This window comes from Salmo salar, chromosome ssa01 (assembly GCF_905237065.1).
Source record: "Salmo salar chromosome ssa01, Ssal_v3.1, whole genome shotgun sequence".
NCBI lineage: Eukaryota > Metazoa > Chordata > Actinopteri > Salmoniformes > Salmonidae > Salmo > Salmo salar.
Genome location: NC_059442.1, coordinates 153,798,190 through 153,821,056, shown reverse-complemented (window position 1 = coordinate 153,821,056; position 22,867 = coordinate 153,798,190). Strand labels below are relative to the sequence as shown.

Here is a 22,867-nt window from a genome sequence, read left to right as displayed (position 1 = left end):
TCACTTGGTATTGTCACAGTTGTATTTAGTTCTAGTCAAGTGCATTCTATTCTCACTTTTTTTGCAGAATTTATCAGCAAAACGAAGGCTAGAGTCCTAGATACTCATCAGATACTCTACAAACAATGGATAAAGGAATTTCCCCAAAATGTTTCCTTGCACAATACAGCAGTGGCCCGCTAGACCACAGTGAAGCCGGAATTTGGCCCCTAGGACAAAATGACTTCTACACCCCTGCTGTAAGCCCATCCCCATCCTCTTAACCTGTTGTATCTAGTGTTTTTGTGCCATCATGTCTGACGTATACTATTAGAGATAATATAGTGTAGTACAGAGTACAAAACATTAGGCACACCTTCCTAATATTGAGTTGCACCCCCCTTTGCCCTCAGAATGGCCTCAATTAGTTGGGTCATGAACTCTACAAGGTGTCAAGGGTTCCACAGGAATGCTGACTCCAATACTTCCTACAGTTGTGTCAAGTTGGCTGGATGGCCTTTGGGTGGTGGACCATTCTTGATACACACAGGAAACTGTTGAGTGTGAAACCCAGCAGCGTTGCAGTTCTTGACACACTCAAACTGGTACGCCTGGCACCTACTACCATACCCTGTTCACTTAAATATTTTGTCTTGCCCATTCACCCGCAATCGCAAACATAGACAATTGAGAAATGGATTGTCTAAAGGCTTAACACTTATTTAACCTGTCTCCTCCCTTCATCTACACTGATTGAAGTGGATTTAACAAGTGACAGCCGTAAGGGATCATAGCTTTCACATGGTCAGTCTGTTATGGAAAGAGCAGGTGTTTTGTATGTTCCAGTGTAAGCCTAACTCAGACCACTCACACAAGAAAAAAAGTCAGTTATTTTCGACATGTATTTAATTGGCACAGTTAACACAATACAAAGTATTCAGTGCTCTAAAACATAAGCATATACCAACTGGAACACAAACAAAAGTGCTAAGCACACCATTTGGCAGACTTTACAACAAAAAAAGAACAAAAAAAGTCTTAGCAAAGCACAGAAAACAAAGTAAGGCCTTTAATAGTTAACCTTAAAAATATATTTATTTCCTTTTTTGTCTTAGTTTAATCCATATTTATTTATATATATTCTCTCTAATTTCAACAAGCCATTTTCTTTTGTACAGGTGCATTGGGGCCTGGCTGGAGGTCTGGGTTGGTCTCAGTCGAGAGTTAGGCAGATTTTTCTCTATACTGGCTATGTCTGTCAGTCAGCACAGCAGAGATGCACCTTCTAATGGTCTGCATGAAAATCAGTTTTGCTTTTTCACTTCTCACAAACAAAACAACTGCCAAGTCAATATCTACACTAGTGAAAATAAGAGCTGGACGGGTGGGATTAGCAAAGTGAAACTTTGATCTGACCTGGTTCTCGGCCACAGAACATGCAGATTTGCGCAGCTTGTCTTTTTATATTATGTCAAGTAACTGGGACTCCACATGGTGATGGATCACTGTTCAATTGTGGTTCTGCTGATAATATACATGGTTTGCATTGATACAATTTCAGTTGCTGCTCCTTGAAATGTTGCTTGAGTAATAATACTGGAATAATTTTTTCCCCAAAACACTTAAGGCTGAGTCCCAAATGGCACCCTATTCCCTACATAGTTCAAATCTTTTGACCAGAGCCTGATCAAAAGTAGTGCACTATATAGGGAACCATTTGGGACATACCTGAGGCTAATAATATCACTAATTGCTTCATTACACAAAACAATGTTTTTCATTACTTTATCTACAGTGACTTCAGGCAGATCAAACAACTGGTTTCATCACCAAGTGGTTTGTAATTCAGGTACAACAGTTTTCCAGCTAGAAACTAGCTACAAATTAAAAAGCAATCTCTTTGACCAAACATTGTTAAAAAATAATTACAAAATTAAAATGTTTATATGCGTTCAAGAAAGGGAAACAGTGGACATCATCTCTGTAGACATTGAGAGTAATCTACCTTCACCACCTTTATAAAAAAAACGAGATGTCTCGACCTAGTCAACATACCATAGATAATAGAATGGCATCTTACTGCACTGTTGGGTAGAGCATGCAAGTTAAGCATTTCACTGTACTTGTGCATGTGACAAAACTTGAACTTGTTTTTAGATTAAGTGGTAGCTAGGATCAACCCAGTTAAGGCCCAATAGGAAGTTTGTCTTGTCTCATATTCAGTCACAACATTGTGGGAAAGGTGTGTGGATCACAGTATACAATACTTCCACACGCAGTAGTAAGTGGCCCAAGCAAACTACATGAGAATTTTAAATAATCTTCAAGTTCTCTTCCAGGGGACACTGTCTGGATATACAGTGGAGACGTGAAACACCGCAGCATGTATCCACAGGATGAGGCTAGTGGACGCTAACGACCGCTTGCCTTCAACACACTTTTCAAACGCGTACAATGTCAGCCAACAACATTACATACATACAGTATGACAAATTCAATGTTTTACTGTGCATGATATCATTCAGAAACAGACGTTTTGGAATCCCACATTTTCTTCTCTTCCGGTAATGAGATTTGAGCTGGAGGAGTTACTGTGAGGGAGAGCACACACTCACTGTTAAAAACACAGGTAGGTGAACATGCTTTCAGAGACGACGAACAGTCAAACAGCAACAACAAAAAACAACAGCTAGTAGATGATCCACAGGCACAGAACCCAAAAGGTGACAAATGGATAAGTGTAACAGGCCGTGGGGGTTAACTGAAACAAAAAAGGCCAGGCGACGAGCATAAGCCAGCCCCCTGAGCCAAGCGGGAGGGGGCGAGCCAAGGAGGAGACAGGGCAAGCATGCACACCGCATGCACCACCGGAGAGATGCCCCACCCTATGCGGTGACATGGCGCTCAACGCAGTCAATGACCAGCAGCTGACACTTGTAGGGGAGGGGTCTGTGGAGGGGAGGGGTGTGGCCAGAGAGGAGCAGACGGGATGCCAGTAACAACACATGATGGTATGGTAAGGAGAGAGAGTGCAGGTGAGTGAAGTAATGTGAACCTGTCTCCAACCCCTCTCGTTCCTGGAACTCCCAGTCCTGTCCCTTTCTCAGTCATGGATGGAGTGTGTATGGGGGATGTACATGATACTGACAGGCACCCACACGCGTACACACACTATAAATGAACTTCAGTCATACAGATGACGAATCAGCCCATGTTCTGTTTTTCAATCTGTTTGAAACCTGCAAAATATGGAGTCAGAGAGTGGAATAAATGTGTTGTTTCCATGGAAACGCCATGTGACGCTGGATCTGGACTGTTCCTTCTGCGATGATGGCTCTCAGTCAATGAGTGAGAGATTCTGCAACTGCATCCACCTGATTGATTTGGATGGGAGTGTGGACTGGAGAGGGACATGGTTTGGCTTCCTGTCTGGTGGGGTGCAGGGTGTAGTTGGGGGCAGATTGGGTTGCTTCGGAGCTGGTCCCGGCCCTGTCTGACCACACCCTGCCGTGCTTTAGGAGGGGGGTTAGGGAGGAGCGGCAGGGAAATGGGTTGGGACTCGGGGGGGGGCATTCGAGGTGAGAGAGCCAACAGCGTCCATGGTAACGCCGCATAGCGGAAGCTGAGTTAGTACATTGAGAAGCAAAGCTTTGCAGAGACAAAAGAAGCAAAATGATAAATGGGTAATAACCTATTAAAAAATAAAAGATTTACGAGCGCTCAATTTGGTTTGTTTTTCTCTTATTGTTGCTTCTGGTCAGAGACCGTTGCAGAAGGAGAGAACTCTACAAATGTATCAGGTTAGAAATTGAGATGCATCATAGGTCTCCTGTCTTTTCCTCGGTCATGTCGCTCTCTCTGACTTTCTGACCGTATAGGAACATGAACGTGGTCGCACTGTCGCTGAGGCTGCTTGCCCTGCCATTCCTGAGCCAGCTCACACACTTTTAGGAATCTGCAATTTGAAAAAAAAATGTATAAATAACACGAGAATCTCGGAAAGATAATGTAGTTCACTATTCTTTGCATTCGTCTTCTGAAGGAAATAATATTGTTCTGTAGTCAGATAACTATCTAATCCAGAGAACCCAAGAAGCTCCTTCTCTCTGGCTTTAATATCAGTTGCTGTACCTTAAAAATGGAATCTTTTGCTACTATTTCTAAATGTCAGCTTTGCGTGTGAATTTATCATTTCCAAAAACCAAGAGACACTTAAGCTTCTAACAATCTCAAACATGCACCAAAACATGTTATGTAAAACATAAAATGACTACAAATTTAACATGCCTCACATTTCATTTGGACCCTGGTTTGGGGGAAGAATGGTTGTGTTAGCACTGACAGAAATGGGATTACTTTACTGCTTGAGGAGACAGGGTTGTGAAGGCATATTCGTTGAGCTTTTTGAGATTTGACAAAGTTGGAATCTCTTCCAAGAGACCTTTTGGGCCTATGATTGCACAATTCAGTAATCTTCAAAAGATAAATGCCTGGATATTTTAGAGGCATAAAACAGTTTGTCAACACCATACTTTAGCACAGATGCTTCTCAAATCGACTCATCTGCACAAGGGTGCTACTCAAAACCCATGCATGAGCTGGCAACCAACCAAGCACCAACGTTCCAATCAGCCCCACAACAGTCCGTTCTCACAATGTTCTCACCGAGAGAGGGAAAATGGTGGTACAGCCCATTCTCAATCCTGTATTCCTGTATGAAAAGAAAGGCCCAGAATAGTCCAAAACTAAAATATATATAAATAAAGTAGCCTCTTTCTTGGACCTTTAAGTATGTGATTGGTGCATCTTGACTGTACAGGAGTGGGACAATCTAAGGGAGAGGGGATGTTATTCAAAACAATATATTTGTCATGAATTAGGTACAGCATGTAGTCATTATGTATAGCAGAATCAGTAACTTCTCATTAGCATATTTCTACATTGTACAATCTAGCATGCTTTACTACTGGGGACAGCAAGCAGCTGGTGTTGATTTTTCCCCCACATGCTCTTTAAAAACTATCCTGTGGTTTTAACCCCCCAAAAAAGTTTATTTGAGAGCCTATATTAGTTCTCTTCAAATATCACCTCTGTGTGGGAAGATGATACAGACCGTCAAACACAGATACACAAACTTACATTTGCCATTTTGTTTTCATCCTGACCTCAACTAGTCTATCTTTGAGGCCATTGGCTATGATAAAATATAACTTTGAGGTCAGTTGATTACATGTCTAGGGAGAAAGAAATGGCAGCAGATTCAAAAAGTTGGGAAATATGACCCTATGCATATCAAGAACAAAAAGACAGCAGCACTCATTGAAATCATAATTAAAACTGGCCTGATTCCCATTGAGTTGACTGGAGAGGTAATGACAGTGCTCCCGGCTGGCCACTCAGTGGCACTAAAGCAAACGGGGAGAGGATTCTCTCAGAATCAGTGGGAAAACAACACTCCCCCAGATACAGATCTAGGATTAGCTTCCCCAACCCTAACCTTCACCTTTCTAGGTTAAAATGCAAAACTGACCTGGGTGGAAACCCTGACAGAGCCAGATGGAAATTCTGATTGGTCCATCTTTCAGAGAGGGAGAGAGTGGGAGGAGTCTACTCTGGTCTAACCAACCATCACCCTTACTCCTCCCATCTTCTCTCACCAAATCCTTCTCTCGTCCCATCCCAAAAGAAAACCCCTTCAGTTAAATGTATGTCATAGCACCTTTGGCGTTCGTTTCCAAAAAGACCTCGACGTAGGACGTGGGTACGTAGCCTTCTTCCTCTTCATTCCTGCGGACCCTCGTCCAGCCGTCACCTTTATCCTGCTCTATTACAAACAGCAGCTCTCCTTCTGTCACTGAGATAGTCCCCTCATTATGACCTGAGGGAGAGAGGGAGGAGGAAAGGAAGGAGGGAGGGAGGGAGAGGGGGAGGAAGAGTGACAAGGAGGAGGGAGAGAGACAGTGTAAAAAAAACAAGGTGGAAAAGTATTATTGTTGCGTTTCTCTCAAATAGTCAAATAGATGTGCCAGCCCACATTACCCGTGTTGTTGTCTCTGATTGGTGTATTACCTGTTAAAGGTGTATTACCTTCAAATGAGTAGACGGCTTTACAGGTGCCGATGGTGGGCAGTGTCTCCTCATCCCCATCGTCAAACTCATCATCAAACTCTGGAGTGTTTGCTATAGCCACCTTGACCTGAGTCTCTGAACTCTGCTCCTCTGTGTAACTGCCATCCGGGCTGCTCAAGGACCAACACACACACACACACAGTAACTATAGCAATCTCAAAACACATACTGTAACAAACTAGAAAGCTGTGTTGATTAATGGAGTGTGTGTTGTGTGTACTGTACCTCTCTCTGTCCTGTGCACAGTTGTTGTCGACCATGGTGCTGTTGCTGTGCTGTGACTCGTACAGACCACTCTGTCTCCTGGGAGGGTCACTCCTTGACGGTAACCTCCCCTCCACCTCCGCCAGCCATCCCTGGTAGGGACAGTCAGACACACGCACGTACGTTAGGGATGTGAGATGGAATCTGCTAGTGTGGTTCATTCCAGAGCTATACTAGCAACACTCACAGTCCGTCCAGCATCTAGAAATAAATTAATGTCTGGGATAGGTCAAAAGGGTTTATGATGACTCACCTCGAATTTCTGGACCTCGGACTGCAGTTTCTCGATGTTCATTGACATCTCTACTAGCCGGGGGTCCACACTGGCAGGGTCTCCCATCTGGGGATTCTTCTCATACACACCCTTCATCTTAGTTAGGGCATCTCTGATGGATGGACACAGAGGAAGAGATATTAACTAATGTCAATCGTTCCCCCGCAGAAATCTAATTGGCATAATAACAAAATCCCCATACAAATCTGTCAGTTTAAGCTAGAGATATCATTTTTTGCATTGGATCAGTGGCGACGTGTCATTCAGAGAAGAGCCCCACCTGTTTAGAAATGTTTTTCTCTTTCTGTTTTGCATGTTATTCTGGCATTAATATGTGTCACATATCAGTTTGCAAACAATATAAAAATAAATCCATTATTGAGTTAATGAAGTCGCATGCAGGTGTTTCAGCCTAGCTCAGTGCTTTCTGTGGTGGTGGGGCAGCCAGCGGAAAATACGTAACGTAGGGGTTGGTAATGTTCTCTAGTTGCGCTGTGATTGGCTCAGTGTTATTTCACTCATGGAGTCCCTTGGGTGCTGCCATAGAGTTACATTAGAAGTGCCCATCCAAGAAGGCTCAAGGTCATTGGCCACAGATAAAATGTCAAATCACATTATATCTACCATAGCTTTGATTGGATTGATGTCAACCTCATACTTTCAAAATCTTAGCTAGCAATCTAGACAAGCAGTCATCATCATGCATCAAGTCGACAATCTACTGGCAAATCCTTTTCAATCCTTGTCATATGAAGAGAAATTATAGATAAAACATATCGGTGCTCATTGGCCATTGGACATAATCATTACATAAATTGGAAATCGCACATTCAACGATGAGTGATAAGGCGCCACTACAGCCCGGGGTTCGATCCCAGGCTGTGTCACAGCCTGCCGTGACCGGGAGACCCATGGGATGGCGCACAATTGGCCCAACGTTGTCCGGGTTTGGGGAGGGTTTGGCCGGCCGTGATGTCCTTGTCTCATCGTGCTCTAGCGACTCCTTGTGGCGGGCCGCTCGGTCGACTTCGGGCGTCAGATCGACAGTGTTTCCTCTGACACATTGAGATGGTGCGGCTGGCTTCCAGGTTAAGTGAGCAGTGTGTCAAGAAGCAGTGCGGGCTCTCGACCTTTGCCGAGTTTGTAGGGGAATTGCAGCGATGAGACAAGATCGTAACTACCAAATGGATATCACGAAAAAGGGGGTAACGCCATGGGCCAGAAAGTTTTGAATACATGGGCCATGCTGTCAATCCAGCATGATTTCTGCCTCGTTCAAAACAACTGGAAACTCGGATCTGGGAAAGCACAGACTTCAGTGAGTTCAAGACAACTGGGAACTCGGATAAAACTAGCTCCAACTGGGAAAATACGGAAAATCATTTTGAAAGGTCATCCAACTCTGAATTCCATGTCTGGATTTCAGGCCTCTTTCTAGAGCCCACAAGAAGGACTGCCGCGCCACCTTCCTGTTCAAGTGAGCACAGCACAAGGTGAGTCCAAAAATGTATTGTATGCTGTTGCATAAATTATGTAATATGCAAATGTTTACTGTAGCTAAGAAAGTAATACTAAGTGTATGTTGTGTAGTAAGCTGTTAGTAGCCCATGTGCCTCACCCTAATAATTTGCTCCCTTTTCACAGCACAACTTAGCCTACTGTTCTGACTTGGTGGTGCAGATTAGGCCTATAGCCTGTTTAATATTGTAAGAGCTTTCATTGTCTGCTTATATGCTCCCTTTATTTATCCTACAGTTTTAACTTGGTGTACAGGGAGAATAATATAATAACGGCCCATGTTCTGAATTCTATCGCCGTGCATTTCAAAAGTGCTGAACAAATAGTTATATTGACTACGTCCGTCCTAGTGCACTCATTGTCTTAATCTAAATTATGGATTGCCTCTTATGCGCTCGTCGTCCCCTTATGTCATAGTTTGTACATCTCAATTGTCAGTGGGCAACCACATTTGTTTAAGCAAGTCAGCCGTATCAGCTATGTTTTTTTAAAAGGCAGTAAATGAGGCTGAATGAACTGTTTCGCTGCCAGACGAGGCTCTGCTGATAGCCAGGTGTAGCAGTGGTAAGTTGGGACTGCTGTTGGGACTCTGCTGTTGGGACAGCTTTATGTAGGCCCTAACAGTTTGTGGGCATCGTTTGTCACCGCTATAGTGCAATTAATGTATTGTTTAGTGTTGTGTAGTGGCTTTGCTGGCATGCGTCAAACTTGTTTTTTATTTATTTTAATATTTATTTTGCCCCACCAAGATGTACATGCTAAAATCGCCACTGCATTGGATGCATCTCAATCCATCGAATTCTCTTATGTAACACTTCCGCATCTGCGGTGAAAGGTGACAGAGCTAGAGCGGTGTTTGTCAGACCATGAGACATCCTGAAAATCGGTCTTCTCACAGAATTGTCTGTAGCAGCCGAACGATTTGGCCTAAAACTATTATGACCCCTCTATGGAAAGATGAGACTCTCCCGAACAAGATGGTGTTCTCCGTCTTGGGACTCATCTGAAGTTGGTACAGCCGATCTGCCAACTTCTGTCTGTAGCGTCCGAACAGTTTGGGCTACACACTAATATGTAAAGGTGAGACTAACAAACATGTACATGTCAGTTGTTTTGCTCCAGAACACCCACAGGCCTCATAAGACTCGTCTGAAGGTTAAAATGTATGGAAGTATATATGGAGTGACAAAAATAAGGGGTTAAATACAGTTGAAGTCGGAAGTTTACATATACTTAGGTTGGATTCATTAAAACTCGTTTTTCAACCACTCCACAAATTTCTTGTTAACAAACTATAGTTTTGGCAAGTCGGTTAGGACATACACTTTGTGCATGACACATGTAATTTTTCCAACAATTGTTTACAGACAGATTATTTCACTTATAATTCACTGTATCACAATTCCAGTGGGTCAGAAGTTTACATACACTAAGTTGACTGTGCCTTTAAACAGCTTGGAAAATTCCAGAAAATTATGTCATGGCTTCAGAAGCTTCTGATAGGCTAATTGACATCATTTGAGTCAATTGGAGGTGTACCTGTGGATGTATTTCAAGGCCTACCTTCAAACTCAGTGCCTCTTTGCTTGACATCATGGGAAAATCAAAAGAAATCAGCCAAGACCTCAGAAAAAAAATTGTTGACCTCCACAAGTCTGGTTCATCCTTGGGAGCAATTTCCAAACGCCTGAAGGTACCATGTTCAGCTGTACAAACAATAGTACGCAAGTATAAACACCATGGGACCATGCAGCCGTCATACCGCTCAGGAAGAAGACGCGTTCTGTCTCCTAGAGATGAACGTACTTTGGTGGGAACAACAGCAAAGGACCTTGTGAAGATGCTGGAGGAAACAGGTACAAATGTATCTATATCCACAGTAAAACGCGTCCTATATCAACATAACCTGAAAGGCCGCTCAGCAAGGAAGAAGCCACTGCTCCAAAACCGCAATAAAAAAGCCAGACTACGGTTTGCAACTGCACATGGGGACAAAGATCATACTTTTTGGAGAAATGTCCTCTGGTCTGATGAAACAAAAATAGAACTGTTTGGCCATAATGACCATTGTTATGTTTGGAGGAAAAAGGGGGATGATTGCAAGCCGAAGAACACCATCCCAACCATGAAGCACGGGGGTGGCAGCATCATGTTGTGGGGGTGCTTTGCTGCAGGAGGGACTGACTGGTGCACTTCACAAAATAGATGGCATCATGAGAGAGGGATATTATGTGGATATATTGAAGCAACATCTCAAGACATCAATCAGGAAGTTAAAGCTTGGTCCCAAATGGGTCTTCCAAATGGACAATGACCACAAGCATACTTCCAATGTTGTGGCAAAATGGCTTAAGGACAACAAAGTCAAGGTATTGGAGTGGCCATCAAAGCCCTGACCGCAATCCCATATAAAATTTGTGGGCAGAACTAAAAAGTATGTGTGAGCAAGGAGGCCTACAAACCTGGCTCAGTTACACCAGCGCTGTCAGGAGGAATGGGCCAAAATTCACCCAACTTATTGTGGGAAGCTTGTGGAAGACTACCCAAAACGTTTGACCCAAGTTAAACAATTTAAAGGCAATGCTACCAAATACTAATTGAGTGTATGTAAACTTCTGACCCACTCGGAATGTGATGAAATAAATAAAAACTGAAATAAATAATTCTCTCTACTGTTATTCTGACATTTCACATTCTTAAAATAACGTGGTGATCATAACTGACCTAAGACAGGGAATTTTTACTAGGATTAAATGTCAGGAATTGTGAAAAACTGAGTTTAAATGTATTTGGCTAAGGTGTATGTAAACTTCTGACTTCAACTGCACATATTACCTAAACTATTTTTTTACTTAACACTTACTTTTCTTAAAACTGCATTGTTGGTTAAGAGCTTGTAAGTAAGCATTTCACTGTAAGGTCTATAACTGTTGTATTCGGTGCATGTGACAAATCACATTTGATTTGATGTTCTAATTAAATATTTTTTGTATATTTACAAAAAATCTATCTCAAATAGCAAAATGATCCTTGGTATGGCCTTCTTAAAACAATTCCAGATAAATTTGTAGAACCAGCCCCCTCCCCCAGTTTACACAGGGCTTAGACGGTTTAGTGGCAAAAAATAAGGGGTTAAATACATGTAAAAAAAAAAATATATATATATATATATATATATATACAAATAACAAATGTTTCCTGGTCTTTCTTAAATCACTCAGATATAGGACAGACACTTTTGAACAAACTTCCTTTAGATTTTTTGGGGGGACTATATGTTGTTCCATGTCGTGAATCTGTTATTCAATGTGTTTGTATGGGCTAATAGCAGTAAGGCCAAAAATATTTTTTCATCAAATAATTGTTTTAGATTTTTTTGGGATACATCAAGTGGTTTTCAAATTCAAAATAGCAAAATGATCCCTAGTATGATCTTCTTAAACAATTCCATATAGCTTAGTAGTACCCCCCTCTCCCGGCTTAGACTCACATTGGTTAATAACACTCAGACGGAAACAAATTAGAGACCCTGGGATTTACAACTCCTTGGTTGGGTCTGAAGCTTTCTTGAGGCTTAAACTCTTTTTTAAAAGGAAAAATCTACAAAAAAACTATTTTGGTATTTGTTTAATTAGTCCACTGTTAAGACAATCCAAATGTTTTTGCATGTTTTCAAAATATAGGATTTTCAAGAAGCAAAGTGTCACTATGATGCGTTTTGCATCATCGCCGCAGTTTTACTGGGGATATTTTGTTTCCACAACAGGGCTGACACTAAAGGGAGGGAGCTTTTAGGGAGGTAGTAGGACATCATTTCCAAACAAATATGGCTGAGGCTTATGTTGAAGACACAGACACAAACTTACTTCTGGTCCATCTCTTTCTGGATGTCCTTATTTATGTCGTCTATCTTGGCCTGAAGCTTCTTTCTCCTCTGCTCTGGGGGCAGGTGGCTGAAGTCCTCCGGTCCAGAGCCCTGAGAGAGAATGGGAGAGAGAGAGTATGGGAGAAAGAGAGAGAAATGGTAGCAAGAGAGTGGGAGAGAACAAGACAAGTTGGAGACAAAGTGAGTTTCAGGAGCGTTGTACACCCTATCTGTAAAATGTATGAATATGAATAACATGTAACATCCCTCTCGGATGTTCAGGCTCTCTATCTAACACTAGGAACCTTTAGGTGCAGTATCCCCCTTACAGTAAAGCCATTAGGATAAATTAATTCCCCATCATTTAGGGTTGTGTATCTGATAGAGTTATGGCAGCTGGTGAAGGAGATACTGCAGCACTATAGTCTACCACTAACCCTCTGAGCTCTGGTTGGGGGGTATCTGTGTGAAGGTAAGCCCTACAACCACCTTTCATCTATTCAGTCCCAAGCCTCAAAAGATATTAAGCTGTATCACTTCATATCCAGTCAAATCACATTTCTGTGTTCATTTCATAACTGCCGAGAGAGAAGATGACTCCTGTTAAAAGGAGGTAGTGTTTCTGAAATGGAAACTGTGGGGCCATTTGAGGGCAGACGGTATAATGTTTCCTGATGAAGGAGATTCCTGGATAGAATACATATCGATCATCTCTGATGATGGTGAGTCATTCTCTCTGTTCTGTGCTCGGCCTGTTCCACTTTCCAAATTAACAACCTGCCTTTTGTCTACTGTATATGCTGCAGTTCAGAGATACAGCACTTGGTGGTGGTACTTGGTCAGGTTTTTTTTTACAAAATGCATGTATTACAATACAATAACTGGATAATTGTTGAATGCATGTCAATTTAGAGTAACCCACTGGAAGGTTTTTTTACTGTGGCATTCCTAACATGTTCATATATTATTGATGTAAGATTTTACCTTGCAGTAATATTATGGTATTTGTGTGATCATGAGCTTGGACTGGATCGGTTAAGGCTCAGACAATACTCTGTGGTAACATAGCAGAACCAAAGGACAACGTCCTACTGGCCAGGGGTCAGAGGTCACTGGAGTTTACTGGTACATAAGCCGATAGAAACGCAGCAGCAGGCTAGGCTACCATGGCGATGACCTTCCTTACCCCATCTCTCTGCACCGATGTGCAACACTTACCGGACAACATGCAACACAACAAACAGGTTTTATTCAATATGCTCTGGATCTTTATCCCATAGCGCTGCACCGCTGTGCAACACTTACCAACCAGACAACATGCAATACAACAAACAGGTTTCATTCAACATGCTCTTGATTATGCTCCAAAAAATACTTGTATTATTTATATAAATAGTTAATCACAAGAATAAAGAACAACATGCTTGCTATTGATTTCTGTAGATGTTGGTAAAAATGAAATACTCCACACCACTCACGACAATATGCTATACATGTGCTCTTTTTATCCAGTAACTTACCTGTAAAATATAAAGTTCACACTCAGATATACAGTACCAGTCAAAGTTTGGACACACCTACTCATTCCAGGCTTTTTCTTTATTTTTACTATTTTTGAGATTGTATAATAGTGAAGACATCAAAACTATGAAATAACACATATGGAATCATGAAGTAACCAAAAATGTGTTAAACAAATCAAAATGTATTTTATATTTCAGATTCTTCAAAGTATCCACCCTTTGCCTTGATGACAGTTTTGCACACTCTTGGCATTCTCTCAACCAGCTTCACCTGGAATGATTTTCCAACAGTCTTGAAGGAGTTCCCACATATTCTGAGCACTTGTTGGCTGCTTTTCCTTCACTCTGCAGTCTAACTCATCCCAAACCATCTCAATTGGGTTGAGGCCAGGTCATCTGATGCAGCACTCCATCACTTTCCTTCTTGGTCAAATAACCCTTACACAGCCTGGAGGTGTGTTGGGTCATTGTCCTGTTGAAAAACAAATGATAGTCCCACTAAGCGCAAACCAGATTGGATGGTGTATCGCTGCAGAATGCTCTGGTAGCCATGCTGGTTAAGTGTGCCTTGAATTCTAAATAAATCACCTATAGTGTCACCAGCAAAGCACCATCACACCTCCTACATGCTTCACGGTGGGAACCACACATGCGGAGATCATCCGTTCACCTACTCTGCGTCTCACAAAGACACGGCGGTTGAAACCAAAAATAAAAAATGTGGACTCATCAGACCAAAGGACAGATTTACACCGGTCTAATGTCCATTGCTTGTGTTTCTTGGCCCAAGCAAGTCTCTTCTTATTATTGGTGTGCTTTAGTAGTGATTGCTGTGCAGCAATTCGACCATGAAGGCCTGATTCACGCAGTCTCCTCTGAACAGTTGATGTTGAGATGTTGATGTTGACCTGTTACTTGAATTCTGTGTAGAATTTATTTGGGCTGCAATTTCTGAGGCTGGTAACTCTAATGAACTTATCCTCTGCAGCAGAGGTAACTCTGGGTCTTCCTTTCCTGTGGTGGTCCTCATGAGAGCCAGTTTCATCATAGTGCTTGAAGGTTTTTGCGACTGCACTTGAAGAAACTTTCTTGAACGTTCTTGAACTTTTCCGGTTTGACAGACCTTCATGTCTTAAAGTAATGATGGACTGTCATTTCTCTTTGCTTATTTGAGCTGTTCTTGCCATAATATGGACTTATTACCTATTTGGTAAAAGACCATCTTCTGTATACCACCCCTAGCTTGTCACAACACAACTGATTTGCTCAAATCCATTAAGAAGGAAAGAAATTCTACAAATTCACTTTTAAGAAGGCACACCTGTTAATTGAAATGCATTCCAGGGGACTACCTCATGAAGCTGGTTGAGAGAATGCCAAGAGTGTGCAAATATGTCATCAAGGCAAATGGTAACTACTTTAAAGAATCTCAAATATAAAATATATTTTGATTTGTTTAACACTTTTTTTGTTACTACATGATTCCATCTGTGTTATTTCATAGTTTTGATGTCTTCACTATTATTCTACAATCTCAAAAATAGTACAAATAAAGAAAAACCCCGGAATGAGTAGGTGTGTCCAAACATTTGACTGGTACTGTCCATTCAAATCTACTTGATTACATTTAATCACTGTTGACAGATCCTGATCATTTCTCATCTCTACCCAAAGGGTTTGACATGCATAGTTGACCATTCGATAATTATTACTACACACAAAGTTATTAACTAATGATTATTATGGATTATGTTATTGTGATAGACTAAGGAGATCTACAATAATTTCAGGGCTGTTGATTATAATTGATCAATCCAAATTCTTCACAGGGCTCGAAATGTAGAGTTCTAGATAATTCATCAAAACATTACAGGGAACATAAGTCCTGATAGAAACCTTTTTCAAAGCCCATCTCTATCTAATCTCATCCACCAGCCAGCTCTCTCTCTGTAGCAATTGAGCCTGGAGATGAGTTTAGTTTCTACCTGACAGACCAAAAGCTCCCATTCCCTTTGTTCCCATCTGTTCTGCATTTCAGTGGAAAATACATGGTATTCCTGGAAGGCTCAGGATTATCTGGATGTTTTAGTCGAGCTCTTTTTTCATGCCATTAATTTCTACATCAGAACCTCGGAGTCTGGCAGCTAATACTGAACAACAGCATCTTTAGAGCCCTGCATCGTGAATGCACTGCTAAATTACCACTCATTAAAAGCTGCATCTATCTCTTTAAACATCTTTGATTCTATCTACCCTCTATCTTTATCAGCTATGATCATGATGTATCTGTTGTAAGGAGCTATGATTTATTTATTGGAATCATCTGTCTTTAATTCTAATGATTATGGTGATAGATCAAAGGGAATGGAACTAGCAGACGGACAGACAGAACTAGGTTCAAAATACTATCTGAAAAAATGTCAAAATCCTTCAGCTGTGCTTGTCTGTTGCAATGAAAGGATTAGAAAAGTGGCTTAAGTTAAAAGATTTCAAATAGTACTTGAAACCCAGTTCTGACAGACAGACATACAAAACAATTACAGTAATTCTGATCACCTCAATCAGATTCCGGACGTGGGAATTGAGTGTGATCTGCACAGAGCACACGGGCACAGTGGGAGAGACACAACAAACGAGACACACAACAAAATAAACAAATGAGACAACAAGGGTCTGTAAAATCCATCGTCATGTCACAACAAAATGAATAAATAAATCCGGACGAAAGGAACGGAACACAAACAACGGTCACACAGAATTGTCAACCATGTTTGTGTTGCTAGGAGGACGTGCACGCTACGCTCAGAATACGGTTCATGCCACTACGGTCATGCAGTGTTACGGTCATGCAGTGTTACGGTCATACAGTGTTACGGTCATGCTTACCAACTTGAGAGAAAGCTTCATGGGAGGAAGAGGGGAGAGGGAAACGGCAGGAGGAGAGAAAGAGAACAGACAAGTCAGACAACAGCAGAATAACATGTAGCATTGGTCATGTTTCCCCCTGGCATAGCATGCACATGTACGTTGACATGGATATATTGATCACAAAGCAGCTCCTTAGCCACACTTCCCAATATGATGAAAAGAGGTGGGTTTTAACCTGGAAAGGGGAATGTAGAAGTATTGGATGCCTTGTATGATATATTGCTGAGCTTTGTTCATCAAACCCACACCAAATATGTCCCTGTGGTATTGACCAAAGAGATTACCGGCGCTTTCAAAACCAAACAGCAAATGCATAGATCCATCAGGTATGAGAGCATTTGTGAACATGGCCGATGAGATATGAGAGGTGCTAAGGGTCTGTGGTTCTTTGCAGATGCTGGTTAGTTTGGATGCTTATGTATATCCGTGAATATCGGATGCCCGGTATGCCACAGTTTGTTCTGATTACAATGGAAAACTATGTTTGATTTACCACAGCAATAGGTCACGCCAAGACAATACCTGGTCATTCTCAGGTCTCTTCTAATGTCTTCCTGAGCCATATGTTACTATAACGTATGGCTCTGGTTAACTGTTTTCTAATTTGGCCAAGTTCAACATCAGCTTTCAGGGATGAATGAAAAAAATAAGAAAAGCGTTTTGAATGAATTGAGGTGATAAGTAAGCCAACTCACAAGTCTAGACTGCACAGGATGGCAAATGAGAGCGAGCAAATTGAGAGAAGGAGAGATGGAGAGAAGAGAGAGAGGGAGAGAGATGAGCAGAGACACCCACACTCATTGCAGGGAAACAGGAGGTCAGATTAGAGGATGATTCCACAACCCTCTCCTCTTCCCTTCCTGCATCCCTCATTTCTGCCCCCACAATGACAGCATTGTAACAGCAGGGGGTGATAGCAGCATGTGTCACGGCTAAGCATGATGACAGTTCACATGTTCAGAGGCAGTGTGTATGTTTCAGTGACTGGACATTCACTCCTAGGAGAGGTTAGCCTAAGTCTGTTTGTGCCAATCTGAGTTGGCAAAAGAGCATAAACAGACTGGCACTCAGGCTAGGGAGAAGTTGCTCCTAGATTCAAAGTTATACCGGGACCTACAGTAGTAACCTTCTGTATCAATGAGTTCAATAAAACTATAACCATAATGACTTTCGTTCACCTTCTTACATTTACATTTAAGTCATTTAGCAGACGCTCTTATCCAGAGCGACTTACAAAATGGTGCATTCACCTTTCTTCAATGGTTAATTGAGGAGGAGGGGTCTTGCAAAGAAACCGTGCCTTATGATTGATAACTGTTTAATTAAAGGACAATTAAGGCGAATTATAGATAGAAAAGAGAACTGGAAAAATAATTTCAGCTGGAAAAGAGGTTTATGTTAATTGCTTTGGTTTAATTGCACATGTAGTGATGTCACTATTAAAGATCATTAGAGCTCCATAGTTCTAGAGAGAAGAGATACTTTAACACAGTGGGTCACTCCAGCCTGAATCATTGTAATGACTTATTATGAGGACGTAGTTTATACGACATAAAAGAGAGATACTTTAACACGCACTGGGCTGCTATAGCTACAGTGAATGACTTGTAATCCAGTTAACAGCTCACAGGCTGCACTCAGGAGCCAGGATGAGGCAGGGTTATACTCACTTCAGTCCTGTAATCAAGTCATCCACCTGGAATGGCCCGGGATCAGCCTATTTCTCCCTCTCTGTACACTTCTCTACACTTCAAATGGTTCTCGTGTTTGTTATTTCCTTCAGGGAAATAGTGAAATTCCTGCGGGGTATATTGAGTCAAATCCTGACTTAGCAGACATCCCAGACAGACAGGTGTATATACAGGTACATATTCATACATGGTCTATATACATACAGGCTATGGTGCAATGGTGCCAGCACACTGAAAGAAGAGCTGGGTAGACTAAAGTTCCTGAAAGTGTAACGAGCACCACAAACCCAATGTTGTGCACCCCCAAAAATAAGATATAGGAGCAAACGTTGGGGTGACCATCATCCACCATGCTCCAATCCTACTTCCTTAGTTTAAATGTAGTGCTTGTGACACTTTGAGAATTAACCACTAACAAATGTGCACTGCAGCAGCAGAAAGTCCAAGGCAATTCTGCTGTTGTGACAAATAGTGCCTCAAGCTGAGATGTGAGACAGGAAATGAGGTCCTCTTTTGTTCTGATCATTTGACTAGTGTGGTCTTATGACAGGGCAGCAGGGCCATGTGAAATAGCCTGACGCAGTCACAGACACTAGCCTCATTTAGAAGGAAACAAAACTACTGGAAATGACTAAAGAAACAGATAACTGGAAAATGTATTATTATTTCTATGTTTTTGTGTGACTGTAAATGTGTATAAATGTGTGTGTATATATACTGTCAATGTTATCATCATTAAATGAGACTACTGTCTGTGCCGCACATGGCCCAGACACACACATATATTTCCTAACGCAAACGAACACACAGTCGGCCAACATACGCACTTACGACATGTTGACTAGCCTCGAAAGCGTAAGTGGGTATGCCCAGAGTCCTCCAGTCTTTGTGATAACAGAGCAAGCGAGGGCGAGTAGGAGGCTGCTGCCGTGGTTATGAAAGAGAAAACAGCTTCATCAATTAGCACAGGGCTACTAATGAAGCTAATGGGTTTACTACTCCCCCCCCACACACACACGCTCACTCATTCAAAGGCTTACATCATTCATCTCTCTCCCTCTCTTTCTTTCTGTCTTTCACACACACACACACTAACTAACTCTCATGACGCTGTCATCAGTTATCCTCACTCTCTCACACATACACTCTCTCTCACTCCCTCCATCTCTCTCTCTGTGTGTATCTGGAGTTGGATCAGAGGGCCGGGCCCCAGAAGGCTGAGGAATAACAGGCCCTCCCACTGGGGCATGCTGGGTGAAACATCCCTCTGCTGTGCAGCCCTCAGCCAGAGACTGAACCCAGAACCCCACCTACAGACACAACTAGCATGATATTAAAATACACACTCATATCACATTTTATATAACCGAGTCAATGAAAAAAAGTTATAATATGCTCAAAAACTGACATTGGTCCTCTCAAAGATACTGTATCAAGGGAAATAAACTTTTATTTCATAACTAATATTCTGCTTAGTACTGAGCTTTATTAAATTGATAATGTGAATATTTTCACTCATTAACAGCTCCTGTACAGTATAGTGCTGTACTACGATACATACTAATAACTAGACCAGCCTGACCCAGAGATGGAATACTTCTTTAAGAGGTATTTTGGATTACTATTAAACTGGGGTGCTGTCCACCTGAGCAGGCGTTAAAGCAATATGTCCGCCCGTGCCAGCTTGGGCAGAGCAGAAAAGACTATAAGGACACACCTGACGCCCAAACCGATATTTCATTTCAGAATTCATAAAAATGTGGTTAAGGTAAGGGTCAGTTTTGGGCTAATCGGTTTAAGTGCCAGCTGTGTCCTTATCTCTCAAGGAGCTCTTGTTTTGAATTGACTTCTCTACTGTTCTTAAAAAAGGTTGAAAATAAAGTTTAACACAAAAATAAAGTGTAAACGTATTCTTAACAATGTTAATATACAGACAAAAAAAACAGAAATACTAAATCAATATGGAATATGAAAAGGGTTGAAGATGATTGAGAGATTCAGATATAGCGATATGAATCTTAAAAAATAGGTAATCTGGTGCTCAATACGTCACCCTGACCGACCAAAACAAAAACCAGAACTTTCTTATTCTCCCTTCCCCGCAATACAGTACTACATAAAAGGAATAAAGTAAGGGACTAACTTAAATGTGCAACATTGACAGAAAACAATGCTTCAGATTAAAACCACTACCCTGGCCTGCACGTTTAGAATATGACTGTTACTCCACTTCCTCTATTGAAGACGTTCACTTCCTGCTAGATTCGCCCCATTTCCTCATTCTCCTGACCTTCAATTATTTCCTCCTTGATAAGGTCCCAGAGAGAACATTGTTTTACTATTACTACTATTTATCCTCTGATCTTATAGACGTCATACGTTGTGGGCCGAGATATGAGAAATGTATGGCTCTGGTCCATTCCTTCTGTTGCCCTTCAAAAGATAGGAACATAAACAAACTTTATTCGTAGAGGCCGGAAAGAACACGTGAGCAGCCTAGCCCGTTCCTGAGGTCAAGAGGAGCCTTGTGGGGCGCCGTGGGCGTGGCCTGACCTGGACAGGGATCATGGTTTAGGAATAGAAACTCAGCGTGACACCAGATAGCTGCAGCGTGTCTGTCTGCAGATAAAGAGGGTGTGTTGAACCTCAGGGGCTTGCTTCTAAAATAGCACTTCTAAAAGCCGGGGCCTGGCCCGACAGACTCAGTGACGCAATCAGCATACAGCGCAACATCATATTCAAAATACTCTGACTTTTGACTTTATGCATAATCGTTATACATTATACTGTTATTGATTTTCAGTTCGACCCAGATAGGCTGTTTAGGAGGAAGTCATTCTTGACTAAAGAACAAAACTTCTTCCAGTTGCTTATACTCTCCCCATTACTACTTCCAGCAATGTATTACTTGCGATTTCCTTCATTGCATCATCATGGCAACACTTCAAGGAGAGCTACAATATAGCAGGACACCTACTCATGTCTGTCATGAGGAGGGAGCTCAGACGACACGGTCATTGTGTGTGAAGAAGTTTTAGAGTTCAAAGTGGAGAGTTTGAGTTTATGTCTGGAGAGAGACTGACACAGACTGTGTGGTTCTGGTAGAGCAGAACTATGGAAGCATGCTAGAGAGAGCGGTACACAGAGACTGATACAGGCAGAACGCTGAATGGAGGAGGCTGGAGGATAGACAGATGTCCAAGATAGATTTGGCCCAGTACAGTTTTTATTAATTTTTGGTTGAGATGATTCCCCAATGTTCCAGAGATAACATGAAAATGATGATGTAATACACATAATATATAGCCAATTAGTGATTAATAACAGAAGAATATAGGCCTAATGTCAACACCACCTGATGAACCTCCGCCATACAGCGGCGCTACAGAGCCCGGGGACAGGCGAGCACACACGCAACACACACACTCTCCACACTCTCTCTCACACACAGATGACCACATCCACAGCACGACACACACACACTTACCCCTCGCCTCAGGCTCCGGAGGCAGGTCATTTTGGGTTTGGAGGCCATGAACTCGTTGAAGCGGTTGGAGAGGGGCTCCTTGTTCTGCTTGGGAGACTGGGGGTCGTTGGGAACAGCACAGGGTGAGGGGGGGCTGGAGGCTGGGGGGCCGGGGGGGGGCTGGTGCGGGGACGTTAACAGGGACATAAGCTACCATTAAGAGGGAGCCGTGACCAAGGAGGAGGAGGAGGAGGAAAAGGTGCAGAATCAAAATGAGAGGACAAAAAAGGAAGGAGGGAGGAACACAAAACGAGATAAATACATAAGGGCCCAAATAATGTTAAAAACAGGTAAGAGAAAAACCCAACGGAAACAGATAACCAAGAGAGATGTCAAACACAAACAACCCCAGTGTCATACCCAGCTGTTATGTAGTAATGTAGTATAATCTTGTCAAACAAACAAAGTAAAACAAAGGTCGAAGGTCGTAACGTAACCAGAGTGAGTGAGAAGCGTTAATAGTGTTAGAGCTAGGTGCTGCTGCAACACATTTAAGCAGACAGTTTCACAGAGAAGCACATGCAAGCTTCCATTTTGTAATATCAATTTTCTGGAAACCTCATCACATGCGAGCGGTTGGACTAGAAATTCTCCACATCCTCTGAGATGCGACAGCAGCTGAATTTCAGGTCATCATCACAGAAACCTAACTCTCTCTGCCCAAACCCTTTAATGCTCAATTAATGAGCTACCAGCCATTTGGGAGCTAGAGAGAGATCTGCAATTTGTACTGACAGATTGCTTACATTACTCAGTGAGTGAACATGCACACAAGAGCTTAGGATACCCATCTTTTTAAAACCAAAGGAGTAAATGAAAGGTACATAAATGGTTTGCAATAGGATTTTTTTTGATTCAGAGAGGAATTCTGTTTATAGAAAGGGATACAACATGGACTAGGATCTCCCATCTCTGCTATGCTCTGTTACAAATGTCTCACGTTTTCACCATGCTGTGTGTACGTGAGTGTGTCTCCTCTCCTTCCAGGACATTCTGTTCTCCTCACACTCTCAGGGAACAGTACTTGCATGGCCTCGTCTCAAAAGGTGAGGACAAATACTATGTCATCAGCTGTCCCTTATGCTCTTGAGTTTGAACACACACACATTATGAACAGGATGAACACCAAACAAACAACACACACATCATGGGGTTCCCTCTCTCGGGATC

The 22,867-nt window shown here is 42.0% G+C and overlaps 1 protein-coding gene across 27 annotated transcripts in view; it reads right to left on the bottom strand.

The window, feature by feature from the left end:
• Positions 1–867: 867 nt before the first annotated feature.
• The window catches only part of LOC106568736 (formin-binding protein 1), a 115,123-nt gene continuing 93,123 nt past the window's right edge, over positions 868–22,867 (bottom strand). For 5 of the 27 annotated variants that reach the window (XM_045692406.1, XM_045692371.1, XM_045692396.1 and 2 more), the window contains exons 10-19: positions 21,659–21,847; positions 17,176–17,184; positions 16,439–16,453; positions 16,109–16,144; positions 12,031–12,140; positions 6,626–6,758; positions 6,334–6,464; positions 6,049–6,221; positions 5,699–5,857; positions 868–3,934 (exon numbers count right to left, since the gene is read on the bottom strand). In XM_045692406.1, the coding sequence (XP_045548362.1) occupies positions 3,927–3,934; positions 5,699–5,857; positions 6,049–6,221; positions 6,334–6,464; positions 6,626–6,758; positions 12,031–12,140; positions 16,109–16,144; positions 16,439–16,453; positions 17,176–17,184; positions 21,659–21,847 (963 nt within the window). In that variant the 3' untranslated portion in view covers positions 868–3,926. Of the gene's footprint in view, positions 3,935–5,678; positions 5,858–6,048; positions 6,222–6,333; positions 6,465–6,625; positions 6,759–12,030; positions 12,141–16,108; positions 16,145–16,438; positions 16,454–17,175; positions 17,185–21,658; positions 21,848–22,867 lie in introns of those variants that run through there. The other 22 variants (XM_045692421.1, XM_045692381.1, XM_045692403.1 and 19 more) reach the window with 22 other exon arrangements.